We start from the raw sequence: 27519 nt of genomic DNA on the forward strand, positions 1-27519 counted from the left end.
TCTATGGTCATATTAGAGCAACCGAAGTGGTAACACTAACACTAGCAAGAGAGGATGTGTCCTTCCAAATAAGCATGTTTCCCCAATTCAATGTGGGCATGTAATGACTAGTGACAAACATGAGGTTTTTATTATGTTCTTAAGGTTGAAACCTTCATTCTTCATGGGTACTGAATCTGAAGATTCTTATAATTTTCTTGTTGATTGTCATGGTTTGCTTTATAAGATGGATACGGTAGAGAGATTTGGCGTTGAGTTTATGATTTGCCAGTTCAAGGGAGACACAAAAATGTGGTGGTGGTCTCATGTTCAGTGCTGACTAGTAAACGCACTACTCATGACTAGGGAAACATTTTATAGCTTTCTGTATGGAGAAGTATATACCCTGAACTTTGAGGGATAGGAGGAGAGATGAGTTCCTTAATATAGAGTAACATAATACATTTTCTGCAACCTTTAAGGCAAAGGTTTGTGTTTTATCCAAATGTGGTACTCTACTTTGCTTCAGTCTAGAAGAGCAAATTTGTCATTTTGTGAAGGGATTAAGGTCAGATTTGTAGATTCAAGCTTATAAGGGGCTGCTTTAGCAAAATCTTTTCAGGAAGTGGTTGATTTTGTGACAGTGGTAGAAGGGGGTGAAGTCAGAAGACTTTGCCAAGGTGACAACATTCAATAAGTTTTGTAAGGGAAGGCAAGATAATGAACACCATTACTTTGGAAATGCATTTAGTATTGTTGTCATAACATGTATGTGTTGCTTAATAAATGATGAAATTATGTTGTGACAATATAGGTTCGAATCTCAATTATGATTTCCTAGATTGAGTGTATATCAAAGAGGGTCATGATACGACTACTACAATAACAGCGATGCTTACTTGGTTAAGTTTTTAAGTGTATTACAATTGTGGAGAACCTGTGCATATGAGGAGGAAATCAACGAGGTCGTGGAGACTAGGGAAATGGTAATACAGGTGGGGGAGCAGTTCCGCCAGGCAAGGAGGTTGCCCGTCAAGATGACATAGCTCAATTTTATGTCTTTTCGGGTTAGATCGAGGTTGAGGTGTCTGATGTAGTGATCACAAGTGATATTCTTGTCTGTGACTGAATGGCTACTATTTTGTTTGATCTAGTTTCTACTTATTCATATGTGTCCGTTATATCTGCCTTGGGATTTGATGCGGTTTCTGATGTGCTTGATGCCCCCATCCATGTTTCTACCCCAGTTTGAGAGTCTGTCATAGTCACCATATGTATCGTGATTATCCTGTTTTGTTTATGAGTTTTTAGACTTGGGCTGACTTGGTTATTTTGGATATGACTGACTTTGATATAATCTTAGGCATGACTTGGTTGTCCCCCCTATTTTGTTGTGGTTAATTGTAATGCTAAGTCTGTCACTATAGAGATCCCGGGTAGGGAATAGTTAGAGTGGGAATGGGTGTACATGCCTAAGCCAGCTAAGGTCATATCCTCCATTCGGGCAAGGAAACTGGTGAGGCAGAGGTGTTTGGCATATTTGGCTCATATTCGAGAGGTTGATATTGAGCCTCCCTCTATTAAGTCTATTCCTTTAGTGTCTGAATTCAAGAAAGTGTTTCCTACCAATTTTCCTAGTATGCCTTCGGATAGAGATATAGATTTCTGCATTGACTTGGAACCTGACACTCGCCCCCATCTCCATTCCTCCTTATCGCATGGCTCCGGCAAAATTGAGAGAGCTTAAAGCTCAAATCCAGAAGCTTCTTGATAAAGGTTCCATCCGTCCTAGTGCTTCCCCGTGGGGTGCTCCTGTCTTGTTTGTTAAGATTAATGATGGTAGTATGAGGATTTTGTGATTTTATCTTAAGTCATAAAATAGTGGATTGATACCGGAATGACAAGCTTATGGATAAAAAAGTCTCATTGAGTATACTTGGGTGAAGGAAATTGAAGATTTTAGTAAGAAAATGCGTATAAAATTGGGTTAGTCCTTAAATTTGAGGGGTACACCTAAGTTTGAGGTGTCACGTTGATTAAAAGGTTGACTTTGTAGTGATAATCAGGGCAGACTGAGCATAATGGTAATAAGAGTTCGTGATGGATTGTGATGGGATGCAACTATATAATAAGGTTGTTGGTTAAGAAATTTTTGTATAGTAATTACGACTTGCGAGTATCTAAGGTTGTAGTTTCCTAATATTTGGTGAGTAACATGGTTGTATGGAAGGTTTTAAGAGATGGTGGGACACCACTCGAATAGAATTTAAAAGAGCTAGAGTCATAATGAAGAAAAAATAGCGGGATGTAGTACAACCTTTAGAGAGAGGCGAGAGCAAGAATATTTTATTTGATTGCAAAGGTTAAAGAGGTATCTTCACAGGGGTAGAGAATTGGGTTCAGAGACGTGTGGATTTATTTGTTTGTTATGGCTATGGTAATAGTGTCACGAGTCCAGTAAATTGGTTAAAAACTATTGGAAAAGACTTGAGAAATAAGTGTACAGACATTAGCTCGAGTGTGATGATAAGTGCTTTGTTTTTTTTTTTGAGTTTAGTAATGAGTATGATTGAAGTTTTAGCGAATGATATTGTAAGATTGATGGAGATGCGATCAATGATAAACAAAAATCCATGAATTCATAAAAATTTTCAAGGTAAAAGCTAATGTTGATAGATAAGGGGATTGTGTTATATAGTTGAATTTACAATTCAGATTTTTTATTATAAATCTACATTCGTGGTGATATATTTTGTCAAGGTATGAGTTGGCAAGGTGAGAAATGATCAATTGTATCAGGTATTGAGCATTTGTAAGGACTTACACCTGGGTTAAGTGGTAAAGTTTATTACTGTTGATTGTTAAGTACCTAAGAAAGGTTTTAATTTAGAAGTGTTGGTTTATAGTAAGGTAAATGGTCGGAGTGCTTATGATGGTTGTAGTATTGAGAGTGTGGGCTTCAGTGGAATGATGTGAAGAGTATGTGGAGTCAACTGAATGGAAAGGGCTGGTATCGGCTCTTTAGAAGAAGACCTTTAGTGCTATTCAATAATTATTTCTTAAATTTTTATGTGACCATCTATTTCATTTTGTACATCGTTGTGAGTATGATGCACTAGCTATGCTCACGGATGTTTTCACTTTTGTGGGAAGAAAATGTTGTTAAGAACTATGATTGTTTGGGTATTACGAGTGTGTCTTGGTTGGTTCAAGTTCACTTCTAAGCAAGTATTGATTTGGAATTTAATCATGCTTAAGTGTGAAAGGATTCATCCTGATGATTGTGTCAAGGTCCTTGATAACAAGTTGCAGACGGGTGTACAATCAACTTTGGTGGTTGTTGGGAATCGCCTTTGTTGTTAGTTAAGTTTCCATACAACATTATTTATCACTCGAGTATTGAGATGAATTCATTGAGGAATTGTATGGGATGATGTGTAGGTATTCAATTGGTTGGATTGAGGTTGGAGATGTGAAACCCTTAGGGGAGTTGATTTGGTGAAATATGCTCAAGATAAGGTGAGAAGCATCCAAGCTAAGCTTCTAGCAGTCAAGAGTTGACAGAAAATATATGCAGACCACAAGGTAAGGGACATGACATTTTAGATTGGTGAGCAAGTTTTTCTAAAAGTATCACCCATGAAAGGGGTGATAAGATTCAGCAAGAAGGGAAATCTTAGTCCTCGATACACTGGACCACTTATGATCCTTGACTGTGTAGGGCAGTGGCTTATAGATTGGCCATAACCCCCTAGATTCTCTGGAGTCTATCTAGTGTTCTATGTGTACACGTTGAAGAAGTATCATGAGGACCAAAGGGATAAATTTTGTGGGAGTTCAATGGAAGCATCATCCAGTTGAGGAAGCTACTTGGGAAACCGAAAAGGACATGCGAGACAAGTATCCCCAGCTATTCGATGATTCAGATGCTACTCTACTCTTGCCTTACCCAGTTCTCCTAGTTTATCACTCGGGGATGAGTGATGGGTAAATTAGTATCTATTGTAACAACTTGTTCCCGTCGTTATGGAAAAGTCAATGGGGAAAAAATTTGGGCCAGAAAACTTTTGAGTAGTGACTTGGAAAATTGTAGCCTAGTCCAGATTTGGAAAAAATCAGAATCAGGTGAGGTTTAGGGAAATCTGGTAATGAATAGGGGATCTAATTATGAATTTGATCACATGAGTAGATAGCTAAGACGTTAAGGAGCTCGTACGACTTTACGAAATTGAATTCGGGCGAGTAGAACTCCCAAAATTGATCTTAGCGTGAAGGGGTAGTTTTAGAACGTCAAGGTTTGAAGGTGTGTTGTGAAATGGGTGTTTGGAACTCAAATTCAGACTTTCTGTTTCCGTGCAAGCCGCCAGAGCTGGTTAGTTCCGCCAGGGTGGGGCCGCTATGGCGGGTTGGGTCCCACTATGGCAAGACAATCGCTACTTAAATCGGGGAAAAACCGTAAATTCATTATTTTATGCAAACCTTCTTTCATGAGAGCTAAGGGACGACCCAGGGCTATTTCTTGATAGATTCCCACTTCTTCTAGCGCAAAAAGTAAGATTATTACTCCCCTAATCCATAATTCGATCCGTAGAACTTAGATTCTTGGGTAATTATCATTGGGGGAGGGTTTTGGCCTGAAGTTAATGATGGGAAAAGCCTTAATTGAATAATAGGATCTTGGGATGGCCATGGATTTATAGATTGTTTATTATCCGGGTAAATTAGGCCTTGTTTATTGATCCTTGTGTTAAATTACTTGTTTAGACCAAGAACAAGCGGAAAGAATCTGGAAAAGGAAGGCTCAAGTGTCTTAGGAGGATTCTAGCTTGGTTTCGAGGTAGGTGATGGTTTGATTTCCTGTTTGTGTGATATATGCCAGTAATTTCTTCATTGAATGCATGTATGTATGAGAGTAATGAATGTAAACCGAATCTAATGCAAATGATTATATGTATATGAATGATTACGTACCATGAACTCATTACTTGATTGTATGACTATGAGTATTATTCATTATGTGTATGATTGTGATTGTGTTGACTTGATCGGGTGTCACGTTCTGACATATATATTGGATCGGGTGTCATGTTTCGACACATACTTTGGACCGGGTGTCACGTTCTGATACATATATACGTTCCGATCCATGTATATTAGATCGATTGTCACGTTCCAACACACTAACATTTTTGGTGTGGGTTCAATTAGAGGACCACTATGATTATTACCTTTATTTCTATTTGTCGTTGATATTGGGAACTATATGTTGCTCTTGAAATGAACATTGATCTATGTATTCTGTATATGTGTGTTTACTATGTTGTGATTGCTTGCCTATGTTTCGCTTACCGGGGTGGCCGCGTGATCCTACCAGTACACGGTGGTTGTGTACTGATACTACACTTGCTCATTCTTTATTGAGTACATAGAATCTTCAGGCGGCTACTGATAGACCTCAGCTAGGGGATCATTGATCGAAGACTAGATTCAAGGGTGAACTAGTTCTTCCAGGCTTTCATGGATCCTTCCTTGTTTAGTCCACTATTTTCGGATTCAGACTGTTTAGTTAGACTTTGCTTATGTTAGTTTAGAGGTTGCACCCCTTTTCCTTTGATTTGTTGGTTTACAGAGTTTTGGTGTAATGACTTTCAGGTTCTAGGGGTTAAATTTCCACAATAGTTATGTTAGTTGATTTGTTAAGCTTTCGGAGTTTATGGAAACTCCATATTTCATTAGTCATTTAAGCATTCTTTTGTATCTTTAAATGTTCTAGTTTTCGTTAAGTTGCTTAATTAGGTTGTAGTAATGGTTCTCCCACCGGAGGGTTAGTGTGGGTGCCAATCAGACGGTCTGTGTCTTGACACATACACAACTATTATAAAAAATTCAGATCCTGCCTTTTTCATAAAAATGCAAAGACAATTAGGGTCATTCTTTATGTACCCTTTTCTTCCTTGATTATTTCAATCCATATAAGGATTCTTGAAGTTTAAACTTTTATATGTTTTAGACACCTTGATTGCTTTAAGGATTTTCATATAACCTTCAGTATTGTCTAGCTAGACATGATACTTATTCATTATATACATTCAAGTTTTCATATATTTCTAGATAAACAAATCTCATTGCATCCACCATAGTTCAAACATCTCTAATAATGTCGGGATTTTTGCAACAGACCTTTATCCCCCAAGGCCCAAGCTGTACTTGATATCTTACAGTTATATCATCGCATAATAATTTATTTGTACCTTACTGATATTATACCTTGATTTATGGACTATCAATCCAAAACATTTTATAAGTGAAATAAAATATACTTGAATTATGCATTTTACTTGGCCAATCATATAGTGTGGACAGATAAATGATTGGCCAATCACAATTTATATCATTGAGCGCTACTTCATATCAAAGATACTGTCGATTGTTATTTGATATCGATTCCAATATGACATAACTTATCAAGATCTCCACATTTTTCATCATTTTTTAGGTACCTGGACCTTTCCCAAGGTTTTGTAAAGTGTTATGTCGTGGTGCTCTTTTATAGCACTTGCCTCATTATCATGACCATATTGATCATTTTTTCCTCTCCTTCTTCAACGAGTTTTACATTTGGAACCGATTGGTCTATTATGCTTCAGGCATATCACACACCCTATCCTTTAAGGACTTCTCATTGGAGCATTTGCAGCTGAATTATAACACAGGGTCAGTAAATTTATCTGACAATTGATTTGCAACATTATGCAAATGAATTATCCCTTGAACTTCAAGTTAACGTTTTCTTTTAACGAGGATCTAGAGAATTCATAATTAACCTAACACATAATTTTCAGCTGTCAATATCATTATAACATCCGCAACTAGAAAGAACTAGAAAGAAGTTAAAAATCTGAAAATAATCATTTTTGGAAAGTACAAGGAAATCTGGAAAATTTTAAGAAAGTTAAAGTGAGTTTTTGGTCAACTTTAAATGACCATAACTCATAGCTCAAGATGAGTTAGGTGTAGTTTCAGATATGGTTGGAAATCTCTTGGAATTATCTTTCCAACACAACCAAGTTTACGTGATTCCGAGTATGGATGAGTGAGTTATGCCCTTTGGAAGTTGGGCTGTTGGATTAAGGAAATGTCCAATCTGGAATTTTAAGGGGTATTTTAGTCTTTTCATTGCCCTATTATTTTAATACGTTTTTAGAAGTTCAATATGGGTCAAATCAGATTTTAGTCAATTTTAGAAATTGGGTTTTCACGCTAGGGCTAAGGAGAAAGGGGAAGAAGAAGCAAGAACGTTCTAGATCGTCGAAGTATGGCTTGTGGAATTCGTCGGGGGTGATACCTACAAGGTATGCAAGATCACATAGCGTCGGGTTAATTCACACATGCGCCAAGCATATTTAATTCAGTGATTTTCATTCTAAAAGAGTTGGAATTTGATGTTCTTGAGTTGTGTTCTTGAATTGTTTTCATTCTTGAACTTACATGTGATTAATGGGTTTTCTTGAGACGTTTTAGCAATTATTAAGATTTTTTTCGAGTTAGATTCTAGTGTACATGTGTTGGGTATCTGAATTTAAGAAAGTATTAAGAAAAAAAATCGACTTAAAATGATTTAGGATAAAAAAAAATGAGTTGAAAAACCCGTCAGACGCACCTGGGGAGGGCCAGGCGCGTCACGCCCCCATAGCGCCAGGAGGCTTGGGTGGCACGCCTGAAGTGTACCCAAAATGAGCCCCAGTAAATTAGGGACTGGCGCGGCGCGCCAGGGACGCGCCCGAATCGGTATTTTTCATCCAGTTTTCGTCATTTAGTCCATTTAAGTCCTTCTAAAGTGTATTCACAATTTCCTTTCATCCTAACTACTCTAAATGACTTCTAAACACCTAGAAATCATCCATAAACATGAATCATAACCTTGAATCCATACATTCAAATTCAAGGAAAGTCAAGAGCCAAGTCTAGGATGTTTTAAGAGTCTTTTCAAGAAGTCTTTTGCATATGCTTTTAACTTTGATTTAAGACTTAAGTTTTGAAGTTGAGCAAAGAGTAAGAGAAAAGTTCATTTTCTTTAAAATGATATATGGAAACTAAGTATTTCCAAGAGTAAATGTTTTCACATTTAAGATGAAAGGAAACTGAGATTTCCAAAAGAGTTTTGAACAGCAAAAACGGAACATTGATTCCCACAGAGCTTTTTAAGCTAAGTTTGAGCAATTATCTCAAACCAGAGAAGAAGTTATTTTAAAAACATATGAGCTAAGTATATTTTGGAGTAGTATTGAGCAACGATATGGGAACGCGAGTTCATATTAACTCAAGCCCCCCGTAAACCATGTAGCCATTATGGGGAGAAAGGATCATACTTTTTAGATGATTCCTTAGTGCTATTTAGCATAGACTAGTGGATCCACTTAGTAGTTCAGGTTCTATACCGATGGCAAGGTATAGGACGATCCTTGGCAACGTGAGGTATAACGTTGTACCATAACTTAGGCTCATAGTGATGGTTGTCAGTTAGAGAAGCTCTCACAGAAGTTATTGTTTTTTTATATACATTAGTTTATAGTATTTTTACATATATTTCAGAGTTGTGTTGTATCCTTGTATATATTCAGAGTTGACAACATGGTTTTAAACAACTTTTATTTATATTGCACTTGTTTTAAACTGCTTTATATTGAAATGAGTTCAGTTAAGTATTCATGAGTTGAGAAGAGCCAAGGTAAGTGTTTCTTTCAGATTCCCTTCCAAGCCTATGTTATTTTAGCATTCCAACTTGCATACTCGTACATTCAATGTACTGATGCCAGTTGGCCTGCATCATTTTATAATGCAGATGCAGGTAACCAGGATTAGCATCCAGCGCCTCGTTGATCTAGCTTGAGCACTCAGAGTCTGTGGTGAGCCTCATTGCATTTCAGAGGACTCTTTTATTCGCTTTCTAGTTTAGTTCATTACGATGTTGTGGGGATTGTCCCAACATCCATCTCAGTTGCTTAGAGGCTTCATGGACAGTCAATTATTAGTCATTTACTCTTCTCATTTTATAGTATGTTAAGACTTGGGTTGCCATTTTGGCCAAGTTGAATGTTTAATTCTTTAACATTCTAAGTTATATTATCAAGCTATTTGAGTAAATTCATTTGATCATTGTAATCATGCTTACATTTTTTCGCTGTGTTAAGTAAGCCAGGCCAAGGGTTCGCTTGTGGCCAGTAATGGTCTTCAAGTGCTAGTCACGTCCGGGGTGTTGGCTCGGGGCGTGACAAACTTGGTATCAGAGCACAAAGTTCAAGAATCCTAGGGAGTCTATGAATCCGTGTCTGTAGAGTCCTAGTTATCGGTGTGAAGCGCACCACATCTATAATTAGGTGGCTGCAACATTTAGGAATTCCTTCACTTCTTTCCCACTCTTTTCGTGCGTTAGAGTTAATCTCTAAAAAGTTGCTTCTAATTCATGCTTGCGCGTGTTTCAGATAATCATGCCTTCCCGAAGAGCTGTCTGAGGTCGTCCTGCTGGGCGTAATGTTGAGGAGCAAGAGTTGCCAAATGCACCTGATGTGCAACCTCAAGGGGAAGTCACTAATGTTGAATTCAGAGAAGCAATTAGGATGATGAGTCAACCTGTGACTAACCAGGTTGGGCAGCAGAGAGGTGCTCGACAAGAAGAGGCTGACACTTCAAGGATTCATGAGTTCTTGAGGATAAATTCTCCAAGTTTCACTGGATCAAGCACTTCTGAGAATCCAGAGAACTTTGTTGATGAACTGAAAAAGGTGTTTTATGTGATGTATGTTGTTGATACTGAGAGAGTTGAGCTAGCTGCATATCAACTGAAGAATGTTGCTAAGACTTGGTTTGATCAGTGGAAAGAGGGTAGAGCTGAGGATGCACCACCTACGAGCTGGGCCTGTTTTGAGGAATCTTTCTTGGGACGTTTCTTTCCCCAAGAATTGAAAGAGGCTAAGGTACGGGAATTTCTTACACTTAAGCATGATTCTCTAAGTGTGCATGAGTATGTGTTGAAGTTCACTCAACTATCTCGTTATGCTCCGGAAATGGTTAAGGACATAAGGAGTAGAATGAGTTTGTTTGTTGCTGGGTTGGCCCGTCTATCAAGCAAAGAGGGCAGGGAAACGATGTTAATAGGTGACATGGACATATCCAAATTGATGGTTTATGTGCAGCAGGTTGAGGAAGAAAAGCTGAGAGACAGGGAAGAGTTCAGAAATAAGAAAGCGAAGACAGGGAATGAGTCTGGGCAATAGAAGGGTAGTGTGAATCGTCTGTCCTTTCAGAAGCAAAACGGGTCTGCACCATCGTCAGCTAGTGCACCTGTACCCAGAAACAAAAGTGAGTATAAAGGCTAGAATTCACCGAACTTCAGAGCTAGACCAGTACAGTCTCAAGATAGTGTGGCACAAGGAGGTAATTGGGCTCATGTATGTGGTAGGTGTGGTAGAAACCACTCATGTAAGTCTCGTGATGGCCAGACAGGTTGTTTCAAGTGTGGGCAAGAGGGACACTTCATGAAAGAGTGTCCTAGGAATAAGCAAGGTAGTGGAAATTCGGGCAATAGAGCCTAGTCTTCATTAGTTGCTCCACCAGACAGGGCTGCACCTAGAAGAGCTACTTCCGGTACTGGTGGAGGAGCAAACCGCCTCTATGCAATCACTAGTCACCGAGAGCAAGAGGACTCTCCAGATGTTGTCACTAGTATTATTCGAGTCTTTAACTTTACTGTTTATGCCTTGCTAGATCCAGGAGCGAGTTTATCTTTTGTAACTCCGTATGTTTGCTATGAACTTTGATGTTATTCCTGAGCAACTTAGAGAACCATTCAGTGTCTCTATGCCTATTGGTGAGTCTATTCTAGTAGAGAGAGTCTATCGTGATTGTCCACTTTCCATCAATCACAAGAGTACCATGTCTGATTTAATTGAGTTAGACATGGTAGATTTTGATGTCATTCTTGGTATGGACTGGCTTCATGCTTGTTATGCCTCAGTTGATAGTAAAACTCAAGTAGTCAAGTTTCAGTTTCCAAATGAGCCAGTCTTGGAGTGGAAAAGCAGTTCAGCAGTGCCTAAGGGTCGTTTCATTTCGTACCATAATGCAAGGAGGTTGGTTTCTAAGGGGTGTGTGTACCACTTAGTCCGAGTTAACGATTCAAGTGTTGAGGTACCTCTTATTCAGTCAGTTCCAGTAGTAAAAGAGTTCTCAAAAGTCTTTCCTGATGATCTTCCCGAAGTCCCTCCTGAGAGAGAGATAGACTTCGGTATAGATCTTCTTCCAGATACTCGTCCTAGCTCTATTCCACCATACAGAATGGCACTAGCAGAGTTGAAAGAGCAGTTGAAAGATCTCCTAGATAAGGGCTTCATTCGACCAAGTGTCTCACCTTGGGGCGCTCCAGTCTTATTTGTGAGAAAGAAAGATGGTTTCCTTAGGATGTGTATAGATTACCGTCAGTTGAACAAGGTTACCATCAAGAATAAGTATCTTCTTCCGAGAATTGATGATCTTTTTGATCAACTTCAGGGTGTTTCCTATTTCTCAAAAAATGACCTCAGATCAGGTTACCATCAATTGAAGTAAGGGAATGTGACATTCCAAAGAAAATATTCAGGACCCGTTACGGTCATTATGAGTTTCTGGTCATGTCATTCGGTTTAACTAATGCACCAACAGCGTTCATGGACTTTATGAATAGAGTCTTCAAACCTTATTTAGATATGTTTGTTATCGTCTTCATTGATGACATAGTAATCTATTCAAGGAATGAAGAAGATCATGCTTGCCATCTCAGAATAGTTCTTCATACTTTGAAAGATAAGGAGTTGTATGCCAAGTTCTCTAAGTATGAGTTTTAGCTTGAATCTGTGGCATTCTTAGGTCATATTGTGTATGGAGAGGGGATTAAAGTTGATACTCAGAAAATTGAGGCAGTGCAGAATTGGCCTAGACCTACATCTCCAACTGATATTTGGAGTTTCTTGGGTTTAGCTGGCTATTATAGAAGGTTCATAAATGGATTATCTTCTATTTTGTCTCCTTTGACCAAGTTGACTCAGAAGACAGTGAAATTTCAATGGTCTGAAGCTTGTGAGAAAAGCTTTAAGGAATTGAAAAAGAGGTGACCACTACCCCAGTTTTAACCTTACCGGAAGGTACTCAAGGTTTTGTGGTGTAATGTGATGCATCTAGAGTTGGGTTGGGTTGTGTCTTAATGCAAAATGGAAAAGTTATTGCTTATGCCTCCAGACAGTTGAAAGTTCACGAGAAGAACTGCCCCACCCATGACTTAGAGTTGGCTGTTGTAATATTCGCTTTGAAGATATGGCGTCATTACTTGTATGGTGTGCATGTTGATGTATTCATTGATTACAAGAGTCTTCAATATGTGTTCACCCAGAAAAAGCTTAATCTCAAACAAAGGAGGTGGTTATAATTACTCAAGGATTATGACATGAGTATTCTTTATCACCCAGGTAAGGCTAATGTTGTTGTTGATGCCTTGAGCAGGTTGTCTATGGGTAGTACTGCCCATGTTGATGAAGAAAAGAGAGAGTTAGCGAAAGATGTGCATAGACTTGCACGCTTAGGAGTCCGACTAATGGATTCCACATAAGGAGAAGTAGTGGTGCTGAATGGGGTTGAATCATCACTAGTATCAGAAGTTAAAGAAAAGCAAGACCAAGATCCCATTTTGCTTGAGTTGAAAGCAAATGTTCAAAAACAAAAGGTATTAGCTTTTGAACAAGGGGGAGATGGTGTATTGAGATATCAAGGTAGGTTGTGTGTATTAATGGTTGATGGACTCCAAGAGAGGATCATGGAGGAAGCTCATAGCTCCAGATATTCCATTCATCCGGGTTCCACCAAGATGTATCGCGATTTGCAAGAAGTGTATTGGTGGAATAGCATGAAGAAAGGCATTGCAGAATTTGTTGCTAAGTGTCCAAATTACCAGCAAGTGAAAGTTGAGCACCAAAGGCCTGGTGGTTTGGCGCAAAATATGGAACTTCTGGAATGGAAGTGGGAGATGATTAATATGGACTTCATCGTAAGGTTACCAAGGTCTCGTAGGCAGCATGATTCTATTTGGGTGATTGTCGACAGAATGACAAAATCACCCAACTTTTTGCAGGTAAAGACTACCTATTCAGCAAACGATTATGCTAAGCTATATATTCAAGAAGTGGTAAGACTTCATGGGGTTCCGGTCTCCATTATTTCAGATAGAGGTGTGCAATTTACTAGACAGTTTTGGAAGTCATTCCAAAAAGGCTTGGGTTCAAAGGTGAACTTGAGTACTGCTTTTCACCCTCAGACAGATGGTCAAGCAGAGCGCACTATTCATACCTTAGAGGATATGTTGAGGGCTTGTGTGATTGATTTCAAAGGGAATTGGGATGATCACCTACCTCTCTTTGAGTTTGCTTACAACAACAGTTACCACTCTGGCATCCAAATGGCTCCTTATGAAGCTCTTTATGGGAGAAGATTTAGATCTCCTATTGGATGGTTTGAAGTTGGTGAATCAGGGTTGATAGGACCAAATTTAGTTCACCATGCTATGGAAAAGGTGAAATTGATTCAAAAAAGGTTGAAAACGGCATAGAGTCGTCAAAAATCCTATACTGATGCTAGGAGAAGGGCATTAGAGTTCGAAGTAGATGATTGGGTATATTTGAAAGTTTCACCCATTAAGGGTGCTATGAGGTTTGGTAAGAAGGGGAAGCTTAGTCCCTGGTTTATTGGGCCTTATCGAATATCCAAAAGGATGGGCAATGTAGCTTATGAGTTGGAGCTCCCACAAGAGCTAGCAGCGGTTCATCTGGTGTTTCATATCTCCATGTTGAAGAAATGCATGGGTGATCCTTCATTGATCATATCAACTGAAGACATTGAGATCAAGGATAGCTTATCCTATGAGGAGATTCCTGTCCAGATTCTAGATCGCCAAGTTCGCAAGTTGAGAACAAAAGAGGTAGCATCAGTCAAGGTCCTTTAGAGGAACCAATTTGTTGAAGAGGCAACTTGGGAAGCTGAAGAGGACATGAAGAAGAGATATCCACATCTCTTTGAATCTGAAGAAAGTGTAGATCAAGGTACTAATTTTCTTCTTAGTACTCTCTAATTTATGAATGAGCATGTTGTTTGTTTGCATTTTCTTGTTGGGTGTTTGAGTTTGATGTTGCACCCTAAGCCTAGTAAGAGTAATCTCATTCGAGGACGAATGTTCCCAAGGGGGAGATATTGTAACATCTCGTAACTAGAAAGAAGTTAAAAATCTGGAAATAGTCATTTTTTGAAAGTACAAGGAAATCTGAAAAATTTTAAGAAAGTTAAAGTGAGTTTTTGTTCAAATTCAAATGACCATAACTCCTAGCTCAAGTTGATTTAGGTGTAGTTCCAGATGCGGTTGGAAAACTCTTAGAATGATCTTTCCAACGCCGCCAAGTTTATGCAATTTCAAGTTTGGATGAGTGGGTTATGCCCTTTGGAAGTTGGGTTGTTGGATTAAGGAAATGTCCAATTCGGAATTTTAAGGGGTATTTTAGTCTTTTCATTACCCTATTATTTTAATCCATTTTTAAGAGTCTGATATGGGTCAAATCAGATTTTTAGCCAGTTAGAATTTGGGTTTGACGCTAGGGCTAAGGAGAAAGGAGAAGAAGAAGCAAGAACATTCAAGATCGTTGAAGTTTGGCTTGTGGAATTCGTCGGGGGTGATCCCTACAAGGTATGCGAGATCACACAGCGTCGGGTTAATTCACCCACGCGCCAAGCATATTTAATTCAGTGATTTTCTTTCTAAAAGAGTTGGAATTTGATGTTCTTGAATTGTTTTCATTCTTGAACTTACATGTGATTGATGGGTTTTCCTGAGACATTTTAGCAATTGTTAAGAGTTATTTCGAGTTAGATTCTAGTGTACATGCATTGGGTATCTGAATCTAAGAAGATATTGAGAAAAGTAATCGATTTAAAACAATTTAAGATCAGAAAACGAGTTGAAAAACTCGTCCGAAAGGGCAGGCGCGTCGCGCCCCCATAGCACCAGGAGGCTGGGGCGGCGCACCCCCACTAAATTAGGGCCTAGCGCGGCGCGCCAGGGACGCGCCTGGATCGGCGTTTTTCACCCAGTTTTCGTCATTTAGTCTATTTAAGTCCTTTTAAATTGTATTAACACTTTCCTTTGATCCTAACTACTCTAAATGACTTCTAAATACCTAGAAATCATCCATAAACATGAATCATAACCTTGAATCCATATATTCAAATTCAAGGAAAGTCAAGAGCCAAGTCTAGGATGTTCTCAGAGTCTTTTCAAGAAGTTTTTCGCAAATGCTTTTAACTATGATGTAAGACTTAAGTTTTGAAGTTGAGTAAAGAGTAAGGAAAGTTCATTTTCTTTAAAATGATATATGAGAACTAAATATTTCCAGGAGTAAATGTTTTCACATTTAAGATGAGAGGAAATTGAGATTTTCAAAAGAGTTTTGAACAATAAAAAGGGAACATTGATTCCAAGAGAGCTTTTTAAGCTAAGTTTGAGCAATTATCTCAAACCAGAGAAGAAGTTGTTTTAAAAACATATGAGATAAGTATATTTTGGGAGTAGTATTGAGCATCGATATGGGGACGCGAGTTCATATTAACTCAAGCCCCCCATAAACCATGTAGCCATCAGGGGCATAAAAAAGATCATACTTTTTAGATGATTCCTTAGTGCTATTTAGCATACACTAGTGGATCCACTTAGTAGTTCTATACCGATGGCAAGGTATAGGACGGTCCTTGGCAACGTGAGGTAAAACATTGTACCATCACTTAGGCTCATAGTGATGGTTGTCGGTTAGAGAAACTCCCACATAAGTTATTGTATTTATATATACATCAGTTTATTATATTTTTACATACATTTAAGAGTTATGTTGTATACTTGTATATACTCAGAGTTGACAACATATTTTTAAACAACTTTTCTTTATGTTGCACTTGTTTTAAACTTCTTTATATTGAAATGAGTTCAGTTAAGTATTCATGAGTTGAGAAGAGCCAAGGTAAGTATTTCTTTCAGATTCCCTTTCAAGCCTATGTTGTTTTAGCATTCCAAATCGCATACTCGTACATTCAATGTACTGATACCAGTTGGCCTGCATCTTCTTATGATGTAGACGCAGGTAACCAGGATTAGCATCAAGTGCCTCGTTGATCCAGCTCGAGCACTCAGAGTCTATGGTGAGCCTCCTCGCATTTCGGAGGACTCTTTTAATCGCTTTCTAGTTTAGTTCATTAGGATGTTGTGGGGATTGTCCCAACATCTATCTCGTTGTTTAGAGGCTTCATAGACAGTCAGTTATGAGTCCTTTAGTCTTCTCATTTTATTGTAGTTAAGACTTAGGTTGCCATTTTGGCCAAGTTGAATGTTTAATTCTTTTAACCTTCTAAGTTATATTATCAAGTTATTTGAGTAAATTCATTTGATCATTGTAATCATACTTAGAGTGTTCTGCTGAGTTAAGTAAGCTAGGCGAAGGGTTCACTTGGGGCCAGTAATGGTCTTCGAGTGCCAGCCACGTCTGGGGTGTAGGTTCGGGGCGTGATAATCATGTCTCCCCCTAATGTTAGAAAATCTAACATTCATCACAACCTTATTTTGAAATTTATCTTTGTGCGTGGTGGAGCAATTAAAATCATAACCGTACATTCAATATTTTTGATGAAAATTATTTGGTTTCTGACCCTGAACCAATTTTGATAGGGGATCTTTGTTGGCTTGATGCGTACAAGCGTTGTTACATGTTAAATAAATTCATCTCATACCAAATTTCTTTTTTTGGAGATTTGTCTCATAATTAATGATTTAGCTATAATTGGAGGCATACAATTTCTGCTAAACCAACCGCATTATCAGTATAATTTTATAGTTTGGAACTGTGCTCTTAATTTAACAATTCGAGCAAACAACCTTACAAACACCAATTTGTAAGTCGACAACAAAGCACATGAGACCATTGCATAGAAGCATCTATCATACAGTTGCAAATGATCCACATAGCAGGTGAATGGGCCCATATTCACCTTTTTATATGTTCCAAATAATTTCAGGAAATACAATTCCAATCTTAGTTGGTACAATGATAATTTATAATGAGAATAAGCAACTCAAGAGAATTCTTGAAGAATATTTTATTTCTTCAGTATATAACTATGTGAATTCTCAATTTTTTTTTCATTATATTTTAATCGGAATGGCCAATCGATCATGTCAACTGATCTTTATTCCAGTACACTTATAGTTTATTTTTGCATGTAATTTCATCAGCATGTTCATGTTTGTGTGCAACAAACAAGAGGAAAACATGGGTAATATTTTACATAAATATATATAACCCGCTTCGGTTGTAGTAATCTAAAGATATTAAATTTTTTCATAATTTATAGTCTCAATATTTCTTTTCCATTCATCTGAAACTTAGAAAGTTTCTTTTGAGACTTACTACAACCCCAATATTATTCCTCTGGTAATAACACAACTCGTCAGAGCTTATAATTAATTTTGTGTACTATCACATATTTCATGACACCATTTGTATGGTGAATATCTCCTTCAAGGAGAAAGTTATATTATTATTGTCATGGTTAAAATTATTATAAGCAAGACATGTTTCTTGTTTTTCTTTTGTCGTACCATATGTACACAACCAATGACAAATTTGTATTGCCATACAATAATATTATTTTGGTCATGGCCACAACCTTATAGGCAAAAAATACTTCTTTCTTATTGCCCTTTAGGTACTTAATAATAAACATATCATAATATTTATGACGTATATACGTACACGACCATTGACTATTTTTGTCAAATAAAATTTATTTGTTTCTCTCAAACATCCTGTAGAGGTGAGTTGTGTCATATTTCCAACCATACATTAATATTTTTTTATTCATATATTTTTTTTTCTTCATATTTTGACACATTCACTTTCAAGAATGTGCAAACATTCACAATGTTTATTACAAGTCACAATCTCTTCATGAGTTGACCATAACCATTTATACATGTCACATCTTTATATTTGACATATTTACATGACCCACCTCAACATCACTTTGAAAGATAAAGTGCACCATCACTTTATTTTGTTTTATTTTGATGGAGAATTCATAAAATTTACTAGATTATGTCCGCAAAAAATGAGTGTCAAATGACCTTTTATACCAAATCACAATAACTACTTTCAACCTTTTAAAGACCATTTTGAGACGATAATAATTACCTTCACATTTTTAAGGACTATTTGGAGAACCCATAGAGTTCTTCCTTTCATAATTGTCACAATGATGACTATTATAATTTTGTTCTTTCACGCCCTTATTCATATATTTAATCACTTATCATCTTTCAGACCTATTATTCACTGCAACCACATTCATTTGATAGAATGGAGCAGTTGGGAGAATTTCAAACTTATCATATACTGCTACCACATTCGTTTCAGGGAATGAAGCAAATTCAATGGGACAAATTTCAAGACTTTTCATCAAAAATATATTATTTTTGCCTTCGTCATTATTTTATCATCATTATGGTGCATTGAGACTCAAACTCAACGTCTTATCCTTATAAGGTGTGTTATGCCATAATTCTATCTGACTCGAACCCAATACATTATCATCATGGTGCATCAAAACTCAAATTGATGTCTTACCCTCTTGGTGCGATAGAAATTGAATCTACCTTCTTATCCTCAAACATTTTTCATTATGTGCATCCGGACTTTAACCTGATGTCTTACCCTTTTGGTGCGATGAGACTTGAATTCATCGTCTTACCCTTCAATCAATATCATATAATAGGTCAAAGGCCATCCGATTGGCCATTCAATTCTTGATATTTTAATATACTAAAACAACATCCTCATATTGTCAATCATAAACATGTTTTACTTTGTCAATACAACATAAGTACAAACAATATTTCAATATCATATAAGTCAAAATCAATAGAACTCAGTCACGAGCCTTTAAAAAATTCAAGAATTATAGAAGCAAATTTAGTCAAAATAAGTCTTTAAGAGTTTCCTCACCTCTAGTAATTATAAATATTCATAATTTCCTCATAATTAACAGAAAATCAACATGAAAATTTACTTCTTTATTCTTCAATTCTTTTCTGAAACAAAGATTTGTTAGTATAATCATAAATAAATGTATAAAATTGTTAAAGTAAAATAAACCAATATGTTCTACCTGTTCATATAACACATATATACTAAAATAATTAGTATAAGACGAACTTTTGAAAATATAAATGTGTAACAAGAAAAAATAAATAGAACTTGTTCTTGATCACAAGTGTTTCAACTACAACTCTTTTGCGAAGTACTACAATTTTTAGAGCATAATCGTGCTGATAATGTGTTATAAAATCAATTTCAAAGAAATATAAGTATAAAGAGAAGAAGTCAAGAGAAGTAGATGTAGGAGAAGACTTTTCTTCTTATTCAACTGTGTATTTCAAATGATGAGTGATATCTCTATTTATAGTGCTGAGATATCACTCCCAAATGTCATCAAACTACTAGATACATAGTTATCCCTTAAGGTTCTTATCACCTTGGAAGCACCCATACATGAATCCAATTAGTTCTTGAATAAATTTAACGCATAATCCACACAATGCAATGAACTTATAGCATATAGTATATATTTGAAACTAATCCTAAAATCTTTATGAAGTTATCTACTAAATTTATTTTAACACTTTAACTTTACTAATAATTCTTTATCCAAATATATTTAATATTTATCTAAGCACTAACATACAAATAAAAAAGAGAAACTTTCAAAAATAGCAAGCATTAGGTCTTAAATAGGACTCCTTAACTATAGTTTCAATAATAACAATTCACAATTATACTTTGGTTTGCTCTCACTATAAGAAAAGTGTCTATTACTTGGAGATTTTCCTAGAGATTGTATACGAAAATTCGCAGGAAAATCAGTTTCCTGCGGATTTTCCTGCCAAAAAGAATACGATGGTAAAACCTTCGTAGGTAATTATTTCCTGCGAATTTCAAAATCCCCAAGTAATTTACCTAGGGATTTATATTTCGCATGTAAATTACTTGCGAATATTCTTGCAAAAATTACTTTAAAATCCGAATTTTTTTTGGTAAAAATTAACAAAATCGGAATTTTCTTACCATATTTTCCGTAAGTAAAGCTGCATGAAGATATTCTAATATTTTTTAAAGAAATTTCTTATTAAGTAAATATTAACTAAGCATATTAAACATAGACAAACTTTAAATTATACATACAAAGTTCTTATAAAATAATAATTAAAAAATAAATATAGTTATAACTTTAATGTGAAAGGAAGTTATAATCAATAATTGATAGTATATCTTGTTAGGTATGTGCGGTATTTACAATTTAAATTTATCTTTTAATAATTATATTTTAAAATACTTAATTATATATTGGGAAATAAATATCATTTAATAACTCACTATAGAGAAATTTTATCATTTTAATGTCGGTAAAAAAAGTAATATATCAATTGAATATACAAATAAAAAAATTTATTTTTCAGTTTATATAATTCTATCAACAAGGGGGTAATTAAACTTTGCATTAATAAGGTATATAATCGATTTTTTTTCTACTTAAAATAGTGCTTATGCAATAATACCCAATTTACTATCAAATAATATTAAATGAAAATTAATTATAATTATTATAGTTATTTTTCCATATAATTTCAATTTCAAAGAAAATAAATGGTATCATAATTGGTTTTTGGTGAGATTAAATATTAAATATGTGTTAGTTAAAAAATGTTGATCTTGACATTTGTGGTAATGTTCCAACACTGTAGTAGATTGATATTATTGTATAATAATTCATTTAATCTAAAAGTATTCTAAATACTTAACAATAAAATTTATTCTAGTGTCATTGACATTTTTTATATTTTTATAATTTTTAATTTTGGTAAATATATTTTAAAGAAAATATTCTCGAGGACTCCAAATTTTAAAAATATCCTTAGATTTCAAAAAAAAAAAGAAGGTTCCATTATATTAAAAAAATCAAGTATGCACAGTTCCAAGCAAATCCCTCAAGATTGATTTGACTCAAATACATTTGAAGTCGTCCATGCCAACATACTAGTTTCCTTGAACATCTTTTGTTGAGTCCACGTGTTCATCAATTAAATACTTTATTTAATGTTTATTTAATCTTAGATTATATCCATTTTCTATACAAATTATTTTTACTTGTGTTATTAGTGTCCTTTTATATAATTTGTTAATTTTTAAGACTTTAATAATTAATTATTCATTAATATTTTGAATTGAATAAAGAAAAAGATTCCAAATAATACAAATTTAAAGGTATGGAAGGAAAAAAAAATTTAAAATTTTTTCACTAAATCTATAGCTAGCAAAATCTCTAGAAAAAATTTCAAGTCACAAATATCCTACGTAAATCCCCAAGAAACAATTTTCAAAAAAATTCATAACAACAAAATCCCCCAATATTTCCCCAAGTAATAAATTTCATAGGTAAATCCCCAACAATAAGTCCCTAGCTAAATCCGCAATAATCCCCTAATATTTCCCCAAGTAATAAATTTCGTAGGTAAATCCCCAAGAATATGTCCCCAGCTAATTCCACAGCAAATAATCCCCAAATAATTTCCCAGGTAATAAAATTCCACATAAATTTCTACGAGAATATCTCCATGTAAATTCGTAGGTTAAATTACCTGGAGATTTTTTTATGGATAAAAAAAGAATTTTAAAAATATATATATTTGTCCATGTACCTGTGGATTTACCTAGGGATAATGTACTCACCAATATATTTCCCCAGGTGATGTCGCAAGTAAAATATTTGCGCAATATGGCGCCAAATTCACATGCGAAATTTGTTGAGAAAATATAATTTGTCGGTAATATATCTATAGAATACAAAAATAATTATATACACCTGGTTCATCATTATGAGTTGAGAGGGAGAGAGAGGGGCGAGGGAGACAGTGAGAGAGAGGCAAGGAAGGAGAGTGAAGTTTGCTAATAAATGGAGTCCTTTCTTTTCTTTTCAGCCCACTACCGTTTACCATTCCTTTTTCTTTCTCTGTTTGTTTCTACACCACCCACATAATCACGTTTTACTGAAGACAATTTTCATTATGTGGCAAGTCAAACGTAAACGGAGATTAGAGGCCATAATAGTCGTTTTAATCCAATAAAGCATTATTAGTGTTGCGTTCTGAAGGGTGATTAGGGCGTCATGCGGAAGCTTGCAATTTGCAAATCATATAGTTGATAAATCAGATAACAAAAACTTATACTAAAAATCAAAATATTATTATATCAAAACTAATATAAAGAAAAACATTGAAACTTTAGAGAGAATAAATCTCCCCATAAACAAGACTCTTAAACGACTACATTGTGGATATTATTGTTTTTGTATTAGAAGAAACAAACCTATATTTATAGAGTCCTAAAACCTTTTCTTACTAGAAAAAGAGTCCAAAAAGGAGAGAAGCTGTTTGCTTTTTTAAAGATCAGTTCACTGGGGGAGCTACTAATTCTGAATTGTCCTTGCTACAGTATATACATCCTCAAGTAGAACAAGATGAAAATGATAGGCTGAATGCAATACCACAGGATGAGGAAATCAGAAATGTAGTATTTGAGCTTAATGCTGAGAGTGCTTGTGGACCAGATGGATTTACAGGTCACTTTTACCAAACTTGTTGGGATATTGTGGGTTCAGATATTGTGAAAGTGTGGTTCAGGCTTTCTTTCTAGGTCACTCACTTCCTCAGTCTATTACACATACAAATTTGGTCCTATTACCTAAAAAAGATATTATTCAATCTTTTTCAGATTTTAGGCCTATTAGTTTGAGTAATTTTCTTAATAAAATCATTTCCAGACTTATACATGATAGGTTGGAAGGGATATTACCAAAACTGATATCTCCTAATCAATCAGGATTTGTGAAAGGGAGAAATATCACTAAAAATGTGTTATTGGCACAAGAAGTAATTTCAGAGATCAGAAAAAGAGGGAAGCCTGCTAATGTGGTCATCAAGTTAGACATGGCTAAAACTTATGATAGGGTTGATAGGAGGTTTCTGATTAGTGTATTGGAGAAAATGGGCTTTGATAACAGGATGTTAGATATGATTTGGAGGCTGGTAGCCAATAATTGGTACTCTGTACTTGTTAATGGGCAAGCTCATGGCTTCTTTCACTCCACGAGAGGGGTAAAGCAATGGGATCCTTTATCTCCTGCTCTTTTTATATTATCAGCAGAAGTATTAACTAAGGCTCTTAATCAACTGTATTACAACTATGAGTTTAAGAGCTTTGGTTTACCAAAATGGAGTGATCAACTAAATCATCTTGCTTATGCAAATGATACCATCATATTCACATCTGTTGATAAAAAATCTCTGCAATTAATCATGGACACTCTACAGCTATATGAAGCTCAATCATGCCAACTTATTAATAAAGGCAAGAGTTTATTTTACATGTTCAACAAGACTGCACAGGCCATAGTTCAGGAAGTGGAGGATACTACTGGATTTATGAGGGGAAGTTTTCCATTGACTTATCTTGGTTGTCCAATTGGACATGCTAAGAAGAAGAAGGTCCATTACTCAGAACTAATCAAGAAGATTCAATGCAAATTGCAGGTATGGAAGGGAAGGCTGCTGTCGTTTGGAGGAAAAGCAGTGTTGATTAATCATGTATTGCAAAGTATTCCTATATACTTGCTATCTGTTGTTTGTCCACCAAAATGTGTTATACATGATATACATAGGATTTTTGCTAAATTCCTATGGAATTCTAAGGAAGAGGGAAGGGCTAAACACTGGATTGCTTGGAATGACATATGTTTACCAAAGGAAGAAGGGGGGCTTGGTTTTAGATCCCTATTTGATGTTACAAAAGCACTCTTTGCTAAATTATGGTGGAAGTTTAGAACAACTAACACAATGTGGTCTAACTTTATATGGAACAAGTACTGTAAAAGACATAGGCCACAAGTGGTAGAATGGAGAGGGGGCTCTCAGGTATGGAAACTTATGCTACAGGCAAGAGATTTCATGGACCAGGAGATTTGGTGGGAACCCAGAAATGGTCAGTGTAGTGTTTGGTTTGATAATTGGACACAGTTGGGGGCACTACACTACTACTTGCCTATTAACCATGATCATGGTCAATTAGAGGAGGTGCAACAACTAATGCTTGTGGAGGGATGGAATAACAATTTGCTACATGAGAACTTATCAGAAGAAGTGAGTAATCACATTACTTCAAATCTAGGCAGAATACAGAGATCTGATGAGAGTGACAAGGCATGGTGGATGCCTACTGGCACAGGTAAATTCTCTGTTGGTAGTGCTTGGGAGTTAATGAGAAGGAAAAATGATAGGGTTGATAAGATCATGTATATATGGGAGAAAGGTTTGCCTTTTAAAATCTCCTTTTTGTTATGGAGACTGTGGCATATGAGGATTCCAATAGGAGAGGTGCTGGTGAGAATGAGAATTGTCAACTCTGTAAAGTGTTGTAGCTGCAACAACAATGCAGAGGAGACATGTGATCATCTTTTTATTCAATGCCCCACAACATACTGTTTATGGAGACACTTTGCAGAGGCTGCAGGTATTCAAGGCCCAATGGTTCAACTAAGACAGGTGATAAGATTATGGTGGGAAGCTGAGTGTGGAAGCAAGTTGAAACCAATGTTACATGTGGTTCCCATTTTCATTATTTGGCAATTATGGAAGAGAAGGAATATTGTTAAGCATGGAGGATGTATGTCTACTCATAACATGATTATGGAGATTAACAATAATTTGTATCTATTTGCCAAAAATAGATATCCTTGGCTGCAAAACCTCCCAAATACATGGCCTATGATAGTTAAATTATTGGAGGAATACTCACCACTAGTATGTTGTAGAGTAGTGTATTGGGTGCATCCACCATTAGGAAGATATAAATGCAACACTGATGGCACTAGTAAAGGGAACACTGGGCCTAGTTCTACAGCTTTTTGTATTCGAAATGGAGATGGCAATTTTATCTTTGCAGAAGCTAGTATTATCGAAGCATGCTATGCTATAGTTGCAGAAGTGAAGGCATTCAAGGCAGGATTGAAGTATTGTATAGAGAATGATTTGCTACCTATAATCATGGAAACTAACTCATTGATTATTAAAAAAGTACTGGACGGAATATGGGACGTTCCATGGGCAATCTCAGTTGACATACAATGCATAAAATTATGGATGGAGCAAGCAGAGGTGGAGGTGGTTCACACATTTAGGGAAGGAAACCGATTGGCCGATTATTTAGCTAACCACATTGTTCATTTTGCAGGTACCAATGTCAATCAATTCAATAACATACAAGATCTACCACAACTAGCAAGGAAAATCTTTATAACGGAACAAAGAAAAATCCCAAATATACGAATTAAGAAGATGCAAAACAAGTGGTTCAATACACAAATAAGGAATTAAGAATTAGAGTGACCAATTTGCGGAAATCATTATATGAGTTACAGTAACAACGGAATAAGATTCACACATCTATTGCTCATAACATATAAGGGAAAGCGGAGTCGAAAATACCTCTTGGAAATGGATCTCTTCGCAGTGGTATCAGTTCTTCGGAGCTCATTCTGCATAGAGGGAAAGATACAAGAGTATATATCGCCTTGGCTGATTCTAAGATGAAGATTGCTGGGTCATGGTTACCAAGCTCCTAGATTTGCTGTTTGAACCCATTTTGAGCTGAAGAAGTCTTCAAGGAGGTTGATTCCATGGCACTTGTGAGAGGTTAAGTGTAGATGTGGAATTCACTCAAGCTCAACAATACTGGTTCAATAACAAGAAGACGAATTTGGGGCCAGTTCGGAGGAACATTGATGACAAATCTGGAAGGAGAAGTGTTCTTGGGACTCTGTTTTAGTTTTAGATTACTTTCCATTTTGTAGATTTTTTGGCTGTTGTTTATGGATCCAGGTCACTCTTGGGCCTGGGTCAGATTCGTTTTCAGTAATAAATGGGTTATGCCCAAGTTTGAATTAAAAAAAAAAAAACCAAATATGAAAGAATATTATATTTTCCTTTCAAGAAAAGTAAAAACATTTATGGTAATGTTTTGTCTTTTCTTTAAGGAAAAATAAATCTTAAATTATGGTAAGAAAATCAGGGCAAAACCCTAACAAATCTCCCCTTTTGGCTGGATTTTCTTGACAAAGCTTGATCTGTCTTTTTCATTACATGATAATCTTGTTCTTCACAAAATCTTCATCACCGTTGCTTGCCATGATTAAAAAATAAAGTTTAAAACATATGGGTTAAAAATATTTTATTTTTATTTTAAAAAATTGCAGCAACAGGAATGTTGAAAATATGGTTGAAACTTCTTCTCCACATGTAGCTCGACAAAAATCATCATTATCATCAAAGTTGTTGCAAATTGATTTGAAACCACTTGAACCTTTCTTCAATCTTGTTGAACCATAGGATCATCGAACCATGGGATCGTTAGACCATGTGCTCTGATACCACTTGTTGGGTTCTGAAGGGTGATTAGGGCGTCATGCGGAAGCTTGCAATTTGCAAATCATATAGTTGATAAATCAGATAACAAAAACTTATACAAAAAATCAAAATATTATTATATCAAAACTAATATAAAGAAAAACATTGAAACTTTAGAGAGAATAAATCTCCCCATAAACAAGACTCTTAAACGACTACATTGTGGATATTATTGTTTTTGTGTTAGAAGAAACAAACCTATATTTATAGAGTCCTAAAACCTTTTCTTACTAGAAAGAGAGTCCAAAAAGGAGAGAATAAACCAAATATGAAAGAATATTATATTTTCCTTTCAAGAAAAGTAAAAACATTTATGGTAATGTTTTGTCTTTTCTTTAAGGAAAAATAAATCTTAAATTATGGTAAGAAAATCAAGGCAAAACCCTAACAATTAGGTGTCGTTAATTACATGGGAGCAAGGTGATGCATTATTGCGATATGCTTAATCATGAATAAGTCAAACTAATTCTTGAGTTCCAAATTTAACTCCAGTAGACTATCCTGACCAAATTTTCCTTGAGTAACAAAATCGTTCACCTCTACTCCAATCACTACCATATTTGTGATTTTGAGTTATTTTACTCTACTCGGTAGATTTTTTGATCATTTTTGCTCGTGCTAGTCCCCCCCAAAGGTGTCTAATTATAGCACGATGTAGTACTTCAATAGCTCGATATGAAAGATCGTGACAACCAATCACTACAAGAAATTGGACTTAAAGCCACAAAACACATTATAACTAGATATGCAATTTTCCGTAGTTAAATGCTTTAGCCATAAAATATTTTTTGTAGCATTCGTGGCAACATGTAGGGTGGCTAAAAGTCAGCTACAGACTTTACATGGTTTGTGGCTAAGGA

General features: G+C 35.8%; 2 protein-coding genes across 2 annotated transcripts in view; one reads left to right on the forward strand and one right to left on the reverse strand.

Annotated features, from left to right (window-relative positions):
• The window catches only part of LOC125877356 (uncharacterized), a 43250-nt gene extending 17229 nt beyond the window's left edge, over nucleotides 1-26021 (forward strand). Inside the window, exons 2-6 of the mRNA XM_049558676.1 lie at nucleotides 14612-14734; nucleotides 22635-22816; nucleotides 22978-25427; nucleotides 25661-25802; nucleotides 25889-26021. Coding sequence (XP_049414633.1) covers nucleotides 14612-14734; nucleotides 22635-22816; nucleotides 22978-25427; nucleotides 25661-25802; nucleotides 25889-26021 — 3030 coding nt within the window. The remainder of the gene's footprint in view (nucleotides 1-14611; nucleotides 14735-22634; nucleotides 22817-22977; nucleotides 25428-25660; nucleotides 25803-25888) is intronic.
• LOC125876682 (WD-40 repeat-containing protein MSI4-like) overlaps nucleotides 1-27519 on the reverse strand; it is a 1104907-nt gene that overhangs the window by 340300 nt on the left and 737088 nt on the right. The gene's annotated exons all lie outside the window — the stretch shown is intronic.

Source organism: Solanum stenotomum, chromosome 9 (genome assembly GCF_019186545.1).
Source record: "Solanum stenotomum isolate F172 chromosome 9, ASM1918654v1, whole genome shotgun sequence".
Taxonomy (NCBI): Eukaryota; Viridiplantae; Streptophyta; class Magnoliopsida; order Solanales; family Solanaceae; genus Solanum; species Solanum stenotomum.